The following is a 13,201-nucleotide window of genomic DNA, read 5'->3' as shown; positions in this document are numbered from 1 at the left end:
CAGCTATCCTTGGAAAGTTTGCATTTTTCCAAATTTTGAAATGCAGTTCTCCACAGACAAGTAACGTAGGCAAAACATACATATGTCAGGTTAAAGGATGAAAATATATTAGTGAAAATAACATACCAAAATGCATTGTATTAGAAGAGATGGCTTTGCTAAAATGTACATATTGGGGGAAATTCACAATGAAAAGCCAATGAATTTTCACGAGTACCTTTTCTTTTTTAAAAACGAAGTTCACAAAGTGATGTGCAAATGTGGAGAACTGAACTTAGAACTGGAAAAATGAAAAACTGAGAGAAACCAACATTGACCTATACCCCCATCCCTAGACCTACATCGACATTTTGGCTTACCCAAACCAGATTAAGGAAAAAGAATTCCAACATGGAGGCAAGGACGGTGAAGTCCAATTCTCCAGGGTGCTGCTGCCCTCTGATTGTCCATGCAAGAAAGTCCACCACCACCAAGACATTTAGACCACATTCGCACCATGCGTTTAAAGTACTCTGTGACTACTCGAAACTGTCACAGCTTCCCTCAAAGAATTTTGGGAGCTGTGGATTGTTGTGGGTGCTGATTTATTTGGGGACCCCTATTCCCCTCACAGAGCTACGATTCCCATAATTCCCTGGGAAGAAGGACTGGCTGTTAAACCACTCCTGGTTCCCAAAATCCTTTGGGGAAAGCCATGAGTGGCATCGCAGTGCTTTAAACGTACGGTGCCAGTGGCCTTAGACCAATGGGAAGCATTTACCATTCATTTCGCAGCCGACCAGCTCGAAGCGCAGAGTGCAGGCTCTACGGCAGATCACAGGGTAGATGCGGAGGTACTGGGCTGTAACCGGAGGATTGAAGAGGTTGGTCACAATGTCTTCATAGTCTGAGTTGCCAGTGTAAACCTGCCAGGAGAGAGGGCAATGGTGAAAGGATGAGACCTTAGGAACAGAGTTGATGGTCTAGAGCAGGGATAGTCAACCTTTTCATAGCTACCGCCCACTAATGCATCTTTCTTGATGGTAAAATTTTCTTACCACCCAGCAGTGCTCAATGGAAGGAGGATTCCGCTTGTGACGTAGAACCCCCTACTGCCAACCTAGAATCCTGAAATGCCCACTAGTGGGTGGTAGGGACCTGATGATAACCCCTGGTCTAGAGTCACATCTGCTCTCTAAAGGGGACATCTTCTTAGGCAGCTACTTCGAAGAGGCAGCATGGCAGAATGGTTAGAATGCTGGCACTTTTTGACAGAGATCATGAGATCAAATCCAGCTCTCACTTCTAGCAAGTTTGTTGTGATTATAAACGTGTGGTGACCTGCATCTATGCAAACTATCCTGAACTCAATTGAGGAATGTTGAAATAGCAACAGAAAATCTGTAGCTCAGTGGCATTGGCCTTACACACAGATGGTGTTGCCAGTTGGTGCAGACAATACAGAGCTAGATGTATCAAGGGATGCGGGTGACACTGTGGTCCAAACCACTGAGCCTCTTGGGCTTGCCAATCGTAAGGTCAGCGGTTCAAATCCCCGCAACAGGATGAGCTCCCATTGCTCTGCCCCAGCTCCTGCCAACCTAGCAGTTTGAAAGCACACCAGCAGAAGTAGATAAATAGGTACCACTGCGACAGGAAGTTAAACGGTATTTCCATGCATTCTGGTTTCCATCACGGTGTTCCATTGCACCGGAAGCAGTTTAGTCATGCTGGCCTCATGACCTGGAAAGCTGTCTGTGGACAAACACAGGCTCCTTTGTCCTGAAAGCAAGATGAGCACTGCAACCCCATAGTCGCCTTTGACTGGACTTAACTGTCCAGGGGTCCTTTACCTTTACCTTTAGATGTGTCAATGGTCCGACTCAGTTTAAGGCAGCTCCCTATGTTCTTTCTACTTCTACTATAGAGGAGTTTGTAGCTTGCAGGAATAACAGAGGGAGCCAATATACAGGAGAAGGAAAACTCTGGTCCTAAACCTCTGTTGTCTTGTGGGATACCAACTCAAACAGTTCTGCTAGCTCACGAAACAAACTTGCTGTAAGTATAATCAGAACAGCTTAAACCAGCTATTTAATTGGGGTGAGGTGGGGGCTGTTCGTGTGCTGGGACCCACACACACACACCAACTCCCCCCCCCCTTTCATGCAGAAGCTAAATCAACTCTTATGTACCTTTATCAGGCTTCCACTGGGACAAGAGAAAACGTTTAAGGTGGGGTGGGGAAGGGTGGGTCTGAGGAATGGCTACTATGCAATGTGTTTCTGATTATCACGCTTAGGGGGGCTTTGTCGGTGCTTGCAGAAAAACTCAAAGAACTTCTGGACTTCCAAATATTCAGCATAGCTTCCTCAACACCTGCATGGGGACAAGTAAGGACCCACCAGGCTCAGCACAGTGAATTAAGCATCATTAGTATTCTCTGAGAAGAGCTAAAATGTTTCTTCTTCCATGGTTGGGAGAGGCTGGAATTGCAGCAATCTAAAGGAAACAGGGAGGGCAGGGCAGCAGAGCCCTCAAGGCACACCTGCCAATTTCAGTTTGTCTCAGGGTTTCCCCCCCCCCTCAAATCTTAAATTCAGTTCTCCACCTTAGTTTGCAAAAGGCAATTTTTAAGTCCTCATGGAAAATTTCTTGCCGCTCATAAGATTCTTTGCAACACCATTTGACAAGCTCAGATATGTTTCAATCACAGTGGATTCTCCTACGATTGCAACTAAAAATGTATGCTGTCCTCAAAACTGTTCCTTTTTTGTAGCAAAAGATGATGCGCTTCAATGGAAAAGACGGCTGGTGGCAGAGAGGAAGCCCATTTTTTTCTAAGCAAGGCATTTGTACAATGCACTGCCCATCTCGCAAGGTCCTCCTACAGTCCAGCTTATGAACCCAGGCCATTTATTCTGTGCAATTTTGCCTAACATAGAGACTAATGCATCCGATGCTAGTCATGGTAAGAGCACTTTCTGAAATCAAAAGGGCATTAATAACCTAGGTCCATTCATTTCAATGGGTCTACTCGGAGTACGGCTAGCATGGGAGTCACTCCACTGTTTTTAGTTTACTAAAAGTAAGTAAAATACACATGCTAAATTTAATCATTCTCTAGGGCAAGAGTTTGGAGGGGGGTTAGGCTGAGGGCCAGATCCCCTCATGGACAACCTTCTGGAATCCACATACGGGGGGGGGGGGGCAAATGAAGATGGGTCGGAGGGGGGGAAATGGGCAAGGAAACTGATGTGTCCTTTGTACATCAGGAGTTCTGTGGGAAATTCAAGCCACTGCACCAATCAAATTTCCAGTTTTGTGGGTCGTGGGTCAGGCATCAGCATCTGAAGCAACTACAAAAAGCGACTGTGGGATGGTGCCAAGCCTAACAACAAAGGCACTGTTTTAGTGGCCTACCTTGGGAGGCTGCTGTTAAGAAAAACAAGTTAATGTATTTTATAAAGCACTTCAGCATCGTTCAGGGGTACAGGTGGCACTGTGGTCTAAACCACTGAGCCTCTTGGGCTTGCCGATCGGAAGGTCAGCGGCTTGAATGCCTGCAACAGAGTGAGCTCCTGTTGCTCTGTCCCAGCTTCTGCCAACCTAGCAGTTCGAAAGGACACCCGTACAAGTAGATAAATAGGTATCACTGCAACGGGAAGTTAAACGGTATTTCCATGCATTCTGGTTTCCATCACGGTGTTCCATTGCACCGGAAGCAGTTTAGTCATGCTGGCCACATGACCCGAAAATCTGGCTCCCTCAGCCTGAAAACGAGACGAGTGCCGCAACCCCATAGTCACTTTTGACTGGACTTAACCATCCAGGGGTCCTTTACCGTTACCATCTTACCATCCACTTTTTTTTTGTTTCTCCACCCCTCAGGCACAGCTGCAGCACCTGCCCCATTTGCTCACCTTGTCATGATCTTGCTCCTCATCCTTAATGTACACAAACTCGCGCCCGTCGAGGCTGTAGGCTACTTTGTAGGCCCGGACATATTCCAGGCGGCCTACGCGGCGTGCACCTTGCGTGGCAAGGCCGGAGACCCTCATCTTCCTCATCAGGTTGACCTGGGGTGAGGAAAAGCAGGCAGAAACTGGATAAACATCTCTGTATGTGTGTGTGTTTGTGTGACTCAACACTAATCAGATGTTTTGTGTGTGGCTTATTTGCCCAACAGCATGCTGGGAGTCACAAAAACAAGCACAGCACATTGAAGCACCCATTTCTCTTTTTACCCCCACCCATATCTATTTATTTAATTTATATCCATTTATATCCCTCCCTCCCAAAGGAGCCTTAAAACATCAGCCTTAAAAACAATGAAAGCAACACAATCCAAGCTATGCTTATTAGACTTATTGGTCACTTGTAACCTAAGAAGGTATCAAAGCAACTTGCATTAAAATACATTACACCATAAAATGGAAGTCGCATTAATGTTTCTATAATTCAAACAAGCTGCCTCAACCGTAACAGCACATTCACCATTATTACATAATCGACTCAGTCTATCAAAGGCCTGTTTCCACCTGGCCCTCCCAGTTTGGGCGAATGCTCCTTGCTTAGTTTTTGGCCTCCCACATTTCAAAGCCCACATTGGACTCGCTGCTTCCAAGCACACCATTACCTGAATCCAAGGGCTTCTGTCATAGTTACTGGAGGTCCAGGCATTCACAATCCCCTTGTTGTTGAGGCGGGCGAGCTCTGGACCCCAGCGCTGCAGGCCAAGGAACCCGTAGTGCACTGAAGAGGCGGCAAGCTGTGTGTTCGAAATGGCTCCTGATTCCATGCCGAGCAAATTTGCACATCCTGGAGGGGGTCACCAAGACCACAGGGAGGAGGGCAGGGAAAGAGGGAGAGAAGAAGAAACTGAAACCATCGCATATTGCTTCCCTGTTAATACCTGCCTCCACTTCCCTCCCCAGCTTCTTCCCCTGTGTCAGCTTTTTGACTGTAAACTCCTTGGGGCAGGGACCTGCCTCTTGCACTCTGCAAAACAACATACACACAGCGAGAGAGAGTTGGCACCCTGCAAACAACAACCACCACACACAGAGAACTGCCACATCAAAAGAGTAGGAGAGCATCAGACTTTTTGGCTGTGAAGTATTTATCAGTCTATATGAAGCAAAGTGGTACTTCAAAGTCTCACGCAGAGACTGTTCTGTGCTTTTATAGAATTTTATTCAGATCTGCACGCACTCAATTCATTCCATACCGTGTTATTTTATTTTAACATTTGTTAAACAAGAAGAACATCCCCTCCCTTTTTAAGAAGCATGTTGCAACCTGCCAGGGAAACATGGCATTATAAGTTTGTTTATGATGTTGCCTTGTGTTACTTTTCATATGGTTCAAACTTTGGTCCTTGGGATGGCTGGATAGCTATATACAAATAAATGTATATAATTTAATCTCGCACACATACTTGCAATCTTGCAATCTTCCCCTCTCCCCCCAAAAATGCATTTCTCCCACATACATTTCTGAAAACACTTTTGCTTCATATGCATTTTGCAAGCCGTTCCCCCCTACATGTAGAATTTGCATGCATTATTTTCTCTAATACAGATGCATTTTTGTGTACACATTTCCCCCCAAGGTACACATTCTTGCGCATACGCTTTGGTTGGAAAAGTGAAGAAGTGAACACTGCGAAGGATAGCTGCATTTTGGTTCCTGCACTGATCTGGAAAGGGCAAATCAGTCAGAAGAATTCGTCTTTCATTCTACTGCATAGTGCTAGTGTGGGGCATTGCACAGGTAGGTCGTTTGTTTGTTTGTGTGTGTGTGTGTGTGTGTGTGTGTGTGTGTCTACACACACACACAAACACACACACACATATATATAAAAATTATATTTATTTATTTTTATTTGCACTGCAAGAGATTAGAGCTTAGTTGGAAGCCATGACTGCTTCACAATGCAGAGGGCACCTTAGCTCACTATTGGCTTATAGAATTTTGCAAGATTTCTGCATGTATACAGGTGATAACACTCAATGCAGAAACTGGGTTATCCATGGGCAGAATTTTATTTTGCGTATACACAATCTTCTATATATTTCTGAATACAAGATGCTGGCGTAAAACAGACTAGGAGCAGGCTCAAATCCCATCCCAGCCATGAAGCTCTCTGAGCCACTTGGAGTCTTCTCAGCCTAACCTACCTCACAGAATAAACTCAAGGGTGGGAAGATAATCAGTGCATGTTGCCTTGAGCTCTTTGAACAGATATCAGTGTAAGCAAATAAACTTCAGTTCATCAACCTGTTTGCAAGCTTCCCCAGGGTCTTCCAGCCGCTAGTTTTCAGAAGCAGACTATTGGGCTGGATCACAAATGGGAGACACCCCACCCCACCCCCAATCTTGATGGATCCCAACTCTCAACAGCCCAACCAGCAAGGCCAATGGTCATGGATGTTGCAAGTTCTAGCCCAACAACATTTGCAGGACCAATGATTCCCCAGCTGTGCTCTAAACGGATCTTGGTCATTTCATCACTACCACCCTCCATACCCGTCACGGAGCAGGAACTTACGGAGTTGGCAGGATTTCCCCAGGTAGGGCGGCATGCACTTGCAGGCATAGTCCCCACTGAGATCCAAGCAGGTTCCTCCATTCTTACAGGGCTGCGAAGAGCATTCGTTCATGTCTACAGCCAAAAGGAAAGAAGAATTGAGTTGCTCGCCCCCAATGCAGCCAAATCAGGATCCCCGTTTGACTAAATACCCAGGCATTTGATGGCTTAAGAATACTGTTCCTAGCAACCTCAAGATTGCTGGATGGAAGCATGCTTCAAATTGTAATTGCTGCTAGAATGTTTTGGTCCGTTTTAGAATTGGCTTGATGTGTTTTTCTCTTGTATATCTATTTGCCTCCCTGCCCTCCTTGGGGAGGAAGGGCAGGATATAAACTCTATCAATGAAAAGAAAACCATAAAAGAAAGCTTTGTTGCATTTGTCAGCCATGTCTTAAGACTGCAAATCTCTGAAGGTCATTTGTGGCCAAACAGAAGATAAGGCAGGGTACCACTGTACTTTTCCTATCTTCGATGCTACTTTTAGTTGCCAAAAGACAGATAAATTGCAATTTTCTTTGCTGAACAGCTGTGACAGTTACCGGCTGAAGCTGTATCTGCCATCAACAACAGACTCACAGAGAAGAGTACGGAGTATGAACAGCAAGTATAGTGCACTGGTTAGAATGTCAGGCTAGGGCTTGCTGGACCAGGGTTCAAATCTCCGCTCTGCCAGGAAGCTAACTGGGTGAGCTTGAGCCACAGTCACAACATCTCACCCTTCATTGCCTCTCAGGGTTGTTGTGAGGGTGAAATGGGGAAAGAGAAGGGACAGAATTGCCACACACAGGAAGAACAAGGATATAGTTTGAGTGTCTCACTTGTACGTCTATAAATCATTTATTGGTCAACACAAATAGAAGTTATTAATACTGCAGCTGTTGCATAAGGGATTATTATTGTAATTGAAATTAATAAGATTTTGGAATGCAGAAATAAAGAGGGAAAGGGAGATATAAATGTAAAATCTGGCCTACTATAAACATGGATGTAATTGCAAGAGGTGGTTGTTGCCCTGCTTGGGGGCGTTCCTAGAGGCACATAGCTACAACTGCTGGAAACAAGGTACCAGACTGATGGGCCATTTGCTCCAAGCCAGCGCGAGCTGCTCTTCCGTTTGCAGCTGCAACTTTCCCAAAGACACATCTCACACTCACTGTTTTCGCAGTGTTTGCCTTCATAGCCCGAAGGGCACTTGCAAAGGTATTCGGTGAAGACGTCACCCCTGTTGGGAACCACCTGGCACTCGCCCCCATTCTGGCAGGGGTTTGGGTGGCAGGCACCTGAAAACAAGTGGTGCAGAAGGAGAAATTAGATGCAAACAAGAACATCTCACAGCCCCTGCTAGATTTAACTATGCAAGAGAAGGTTGACAAACCACCACCTGCCAGAGTTATCAGCGCCCCCAACACACATGCAATTTCATTAGAAATCTGGTTGGCCGCTGTTAGAACAGGGCGCTGGACTAGATGAGCCACTAGCTTGATCCAGCAAGACACTCCTTATGTTCTAAAGAAATCATGTATGTCAGAGCAGCTGGTTTGCAAATGGCAATCGGGATGTGAATATCCTTTCCCAACAAATGAGATGTGCATGTCATTAGCATTGCAAAATATATTCTGAAGTGCAATGGAATAACAATAGCATAATTAGCAGGACTGATGTGCTTGCACTTATTTTAACTCCGCCATTGTTGCAGTAAGCATTTGGGGTCCCAAGGTGGAGAGATTTTGAGACCACTGCAGAACTTGTGTCAGATCAGTCCCTTATCCAATGCCCTATCTACCGTATTTTTCGCTCTATAAGATGCACTTTTCCCCTCCTAAAAAGGGGAAATGTGTGTGTGTCTTATGGAGCGAATGCAGGCTGCGCAGCTATCGCTGAAGCCAGAAGAGCAAGAGCGCAGCAATCCCTCTTGGATAGCCACGCAAAGGCTCTTGAGCGCAGCGGGAGCACTCCTGCCTCTTCGCTCAAGAGGCTTTGCATTGCTTTCTTGTTTCTTGTTTCCCTCCTCTAAAAACTAGGTGTGTCTTATAGAGCGAAGAATAAGGTATTCTGCAGTTTAGTCATGCTGGCCACCATGACCTGGAAAGCTGTCTGCGGACAAACACCAGCTCCCTCAGCCTGAAAGCCACAACCCCATAGTTGCCTTTGACTGGACTTCACCATGCAGGGGTCCTTTTACCTTTTTTACCTATCCTGCATTTTCCTCTCTGGGCTCCTCCAAGAAACTTCACTATTGAGCATTCATCCTGAGTTGGTTTTACTCTTTTTACAGCTTGTGTTGTATTCCATTTTCATTATGCACATCGTTTTGACGGCTTAATGGTAGCCTATAAATTTGTATTAATAATCATCATAAACCATCCTCTGCTTGCTTAAGTTCTAACGATAAACCCCACATTTACCTTTCTCGGTTTCATTGCAATCGATCCCAGTAAAGCCTTCTGCACAGATACAGAAGAAAGGAGATTCGGTGATGCCGGTCAGGCAAGTTCCTCCGTTCTGACACTTGTTCTCTTCACAGAAGTCACCTGGAAAACCAAGGGAGTGAATCAGTGCAAGGCAGCAGCTTTGTAGTGAAGGTCCCCCTTCCCCACCACTTCTGAATCATAAATACCAACGGGGGTCATGATGCTGGTTTGTATGAGGTTCCCATTTCCAACTGTGTCCAGGAGTGGGGGAGGGGTCACAGAAAACATACAGTGGTACCTTGGGTTACATACGCTTCAGGTTACATACGCTTCAGGTTACAGACTCCGCTAACCCAGAAATAGTGCTTCAGGTTCAGAACTTTGCTTCAGGATGAGAACAGAAATCGCGCTCTGGCGGCACGGCAGCAGCAGGAGGCCCCATTAGATAAGTGGTGCTTCAGGTTAATAACAGTTTCAGGTTAAGAACAGACCTCCAGAACGAATTAAGTACTTAACCCGAGGTACCACTGTATTTGAAGAGGGGCCACAGCTCAATGGTACAGCATGTGCTATGAAATAGAACAAAAACAATCCCCAGAAACCATTTTTATCCTGCCTGTTTTTCTAGGGATTATTTAAAGGGGGGAGCATCCTCACAGGCACCGGGAACCTTTGGGCATCCAGACGCAGCTGAACTACAACTCCCATCAGGCACGCCAACACCTAGGGGCTGAAGTAGTTCTGTGGGGGCCATTTTTTTAGGGGGGAGGGCCCTCTCAATGTTCAGAGGGAGTTTGGCTCATCGCAGCATCACGTTGGGCCCCCTCAATCGTCTTGAGAAGATGGCGCCTCTGACTCCCATCATCTTTGGCAACTGGCAATGCTTGCTGGGGCTGATAGGAGTTCAGCAACAAGTAGAACCCTGGTCCGACTGCACGGGCTACCAATTAGTTTCCGTGCCCAATTCAAAGTGCTGGTTTTGACCTATAAAGTGTGTATCTAATATAGCTGTCCGCTTAGAAGTTGGACAACCACCCGCTAACGCGCGGTTGTGGATTTTAAAGATACACTACTGGTTAAAACTTATTTTTTCCCCGGCCGGTTTGGCTCCTTTAACACTCTTAGACACCTTTCATTCTACCTGGAAAGCTTCCCTGTTTGAAAAGATAAGAAGCTTGGGATTCTCCCCGCAGATCTTGATAGCGGCAGGATATGAGAGAGCCAGAAGTCAAGTGCTCCAACGCATTAGGGACATAGAGCTGCAAGGTCATATGGGCAGAATGGATAAACATGCCACAATTAGAGACTTTGGGAGAGGGTTCTCACCCGCAAATTATTTGGCTGATTTACAAATACCTAAGTACAGACGCTCCTTTACCCTGGCTAGATTTAACGTCCTGCCCTCTGCCCTGCTGCTAGGCAGATATGAGGGCAAACCATGTGAGTCACGTGTTTGCCCATGTGGCTCATCGGAAGTAGAAACAAGTCTGCATGTACTGCTGCACTGTAGTTACTACGAGGATCTACGCCTGACCTTTATTGCCCCAGTTCTACAAAAGCTTAAAAATGTACCAGAACTCCAACGTGTGAGAGCCTTGGTAGAGGATAAGGTTCCTGAAATTACGATCAATGTTGCCAAATTCTGTGTAGCCGCTATTAGGCGTAGGAAACAAGAGCTTGCCAATGTCAATATGCAGGCAAATACTTAATTCTATTCATGCTGCCTAATTTTAAATTGCTGTTATGGCCTAATCTGCATTGAAATCGTCCTTTGTTTTTTTTCTGGTGTTATGCTTCGCTGACTAGCCGTACGAGTTAATCTGGTCTGTGACCGTTTAATAAAATTTGATTTGACCTATAAAGCCTTAAACGGCTCAGGACTGCAATACCTCAAGGACCACCTCTTCCCATTTGACCCTACCCGGTGTCCCTGAGGTCCTCCTTCGTGTGACCCCCCCCATGAAAGGTTCGGAGGGTGGCAACACAAAAACGGGCCTTCTTTACAGTGGCTCCCCATCTGTGGAATGCTCTCCCCAATGAAGTTCACCTGGCAGCTTCATTATACACCTTTAGGCGCCAGGCAAAAATGTTCCTTTTTTATCCAGGCCTTTGATTGCTCTGATTGACATCCTATGCCCTTTTAAAAAGTGGCTCTTTGGGGGGGGGCGTTATTGGGTTGTTCTTTTTATTCTGATTATGTAAGTTGTGGTTTTTATGTTTATCTTTTCTCTGAACCGCCCTGAGACTTCCGGGTATGGGGTAGTATATAAATTCAATAAAATAACAGCAACAATAACAATAACTAGGTCAAATGTTTCCCACACCTGGTGTAGCAGAAATACCATAGTTAACTATGTGCTCTGTGTATACTTAAGTACATTAGAATAGCCTGCTGAATTAGGTCCATCTATTCCAGCATCCTGTTTTCACAGAGGCCAAACAGATGCCTAGGGAAGCTATGTTGAAGCACTGGCTGGGACGCGGGTGGCGCTGTGGGTAAAAGCCTCAGCGCCTAGGGCTTGCCGATCGAAAGGTCGGCGGTTCGAATCCCCGCAGCAGGGTGCGCTCCCGTCGTTCGGTCCCAGCGCCTGCCAACCTAGCAGTTCGAAAGCACCCTCGGGTGCAAGTAGATAAATAGGGACCGCTTACTGGCGGGAAGGTAAACGGCGTTTCCGTGTGCTGCACTGGCTCGCCAGATGCAGCTTTGTCATGCTGGCCACGTGACCCGGAAGTGTCTCCGGACAGCGCTGGCCCTCGGCCTCTTAAGTGAGATGGGCGCACAACCCTAGAGTCTGTCAAGACTGGCCCGTATGGGCAGGGGTACCTTATTCCAGCATCCTGTTTTCACAGAGGCCAAACAGATGCCTAGGGAAGCTATGTCGAAGCACTGGCTCGCTTCACAGTTTTTCATGCATCGTGATTTTTGCACAGCACACACACGCACATGATGATTCGCAACATATTGCCAGGTCAAAAATTATGAAACCGGTATCACAATATGGACTTTAAACCGGTTTTGGGCGATGTTACATTGCCTAGCTCTAGTCATCATTGTGATAAGAATTTTATGGTCTTAGATATATGGTAATGTTCATAAGCGTACCAATCAAGCACGTACATAGATCAGCACAGGAAGACCGACCTGGAACCATTTTGATTCCTAAACTGAGCAAATGTTTTCTCTGCACGGTCAAAGTGGGAAACCTCCCATTGTCTCTTTCCTCACAAATCCTGTCTTAAGGGCACATTTAAGATATGAATAGGGTGTGAGCCTGTGACGTGGCCCAGGAACTAAGTATTTATCATTACAAAAGACTGGCCAGGCTACCCAGGCAATCCAATCAAGTAACCTGCTAGACAGGAGATAAACAAGGACAGGAGAAAAACAATATTCAAATTTCTGTTTAGACCGCCTTTTCTGCGATGTAGGTATGATGTATCTGAGGGGTGGTCTTAGGTTACACCCCTTCTGTGATGTATGTATGATGTTTCTGGGGGTGGTCTTGATCTACAGGGTGGCAATTTCAAAAGCCCTTGCACGCCCTTTTTCTGGGTTCCTCCTCTCTCCTGCGGGTGAGGGGAGCACCCTGTTGCAACAGATCAATAAAGATCAAGCTTACTAGCTGCTTTGCTTCTCAATATTCTCTGGCTGGCCTCTGTTATTCTCTCCTACCAATAGGGAACCTATGTAAGGACTCTATATGGGCTCTTGGATACCCCATAAGGGAAAAGGGCAATTTTTGTTTACATCATCTTGCAGAAGTGAATCCCACAGTTTAACTATGTATGGAGAGAAGAAGTACTTTCTCTTTGAAGAATTCCTTTCATTTTGCCTCTTCTGAATCTCCGCTGTACAGGACCCAAGGCAGATCCTCCAAAAATAGCCTCCAGGCTCCTTGTTTGCTGGGGTAGGGCTTTAACGTCCATGGCAGAGAGATTTCATTAGCTTAAGCTACTCCTCCCAGCATTATTGCTCGTAAGTCTTTTTATAGCAGAAGTCCCTGGGGTTAATCTCACTTCCTAACACTCCACTCCTCCAACAGGCTAAGAAGAAACCAGGCTCCAAACTGTGTTCAGAGGTGCATGGGCAGCTCTCACAGCCCAGTCTGGGAAGGGAAAATAAAAAAAGCAACAGAGCTCAGGCACTGCCTGTGCTGTCGCCCTGGCTGGTGCCAGATGACCTCATCTTCCATCAATGCACTGCCACGAGCTACAGCCA

At 46.1% G+C, this 13,201-nt stretch overlaps 1 protein-coding gene across 2 annotated transcripts in view; it reads right to left on the bottom strand.

The window, feature by feature from the left end:
- MFGE8 (milk fat globule EGF and factor V/VIII domain containing) overlaps window positions 1-13,201 on the bottom strand; it is a 29,727-nt gene that overhangs the window by 7,274 nt on the left and 9,252 nt on the right. For both annotated transcript variants that reach the window (XM_083412145.1, XM_083412144.1), the window contains exons 2-7: window positions 8,977-9,102; window positions 7,726-7,851; window positions 6,530-6,643; window positions 4,616-4,797; window positions 3,900-4,055; window positions 761-905 (exon numbers count right to left, since the gene is read on the bottom strand). In XM_083412145.1, the coding sequence (XP_083268271.1) occupies window positions 761-905; window positions 3,900-4,055; window positions 4,616-4,797; window positions 6,530-6,643; window positions 7,726-7,851; window positions 8,977-9,102 (849 nt within the window). The remainder of the gene's footprint in view (window positions 1-760; window positions 906-3,899; window positions 4,056-4,615; window positions 4,798-6,529; window positions 6,644-7,725; window positions 7,852-8,976; window positions 9,103-13,201) is intronic.

The sequence above is a fragment of the Podarcis tiliguerta genome, assembly GCF_965153285.1.
Source record: "Podarcis tiliguerta genome assembly, chromosome: 14".
Taxonomy (NCBI): Eukaryota; Metazoa; Chordata; class Lepidosauria; order Squamata; family Lacertidae; genus Podarcis; species Podarcis tiliguerta.
The sequence above is the reverse complement of the archived record's forward strand: the minus strand, read 5'-3'. Positions and strand labels throughout refer to the sequence as shown.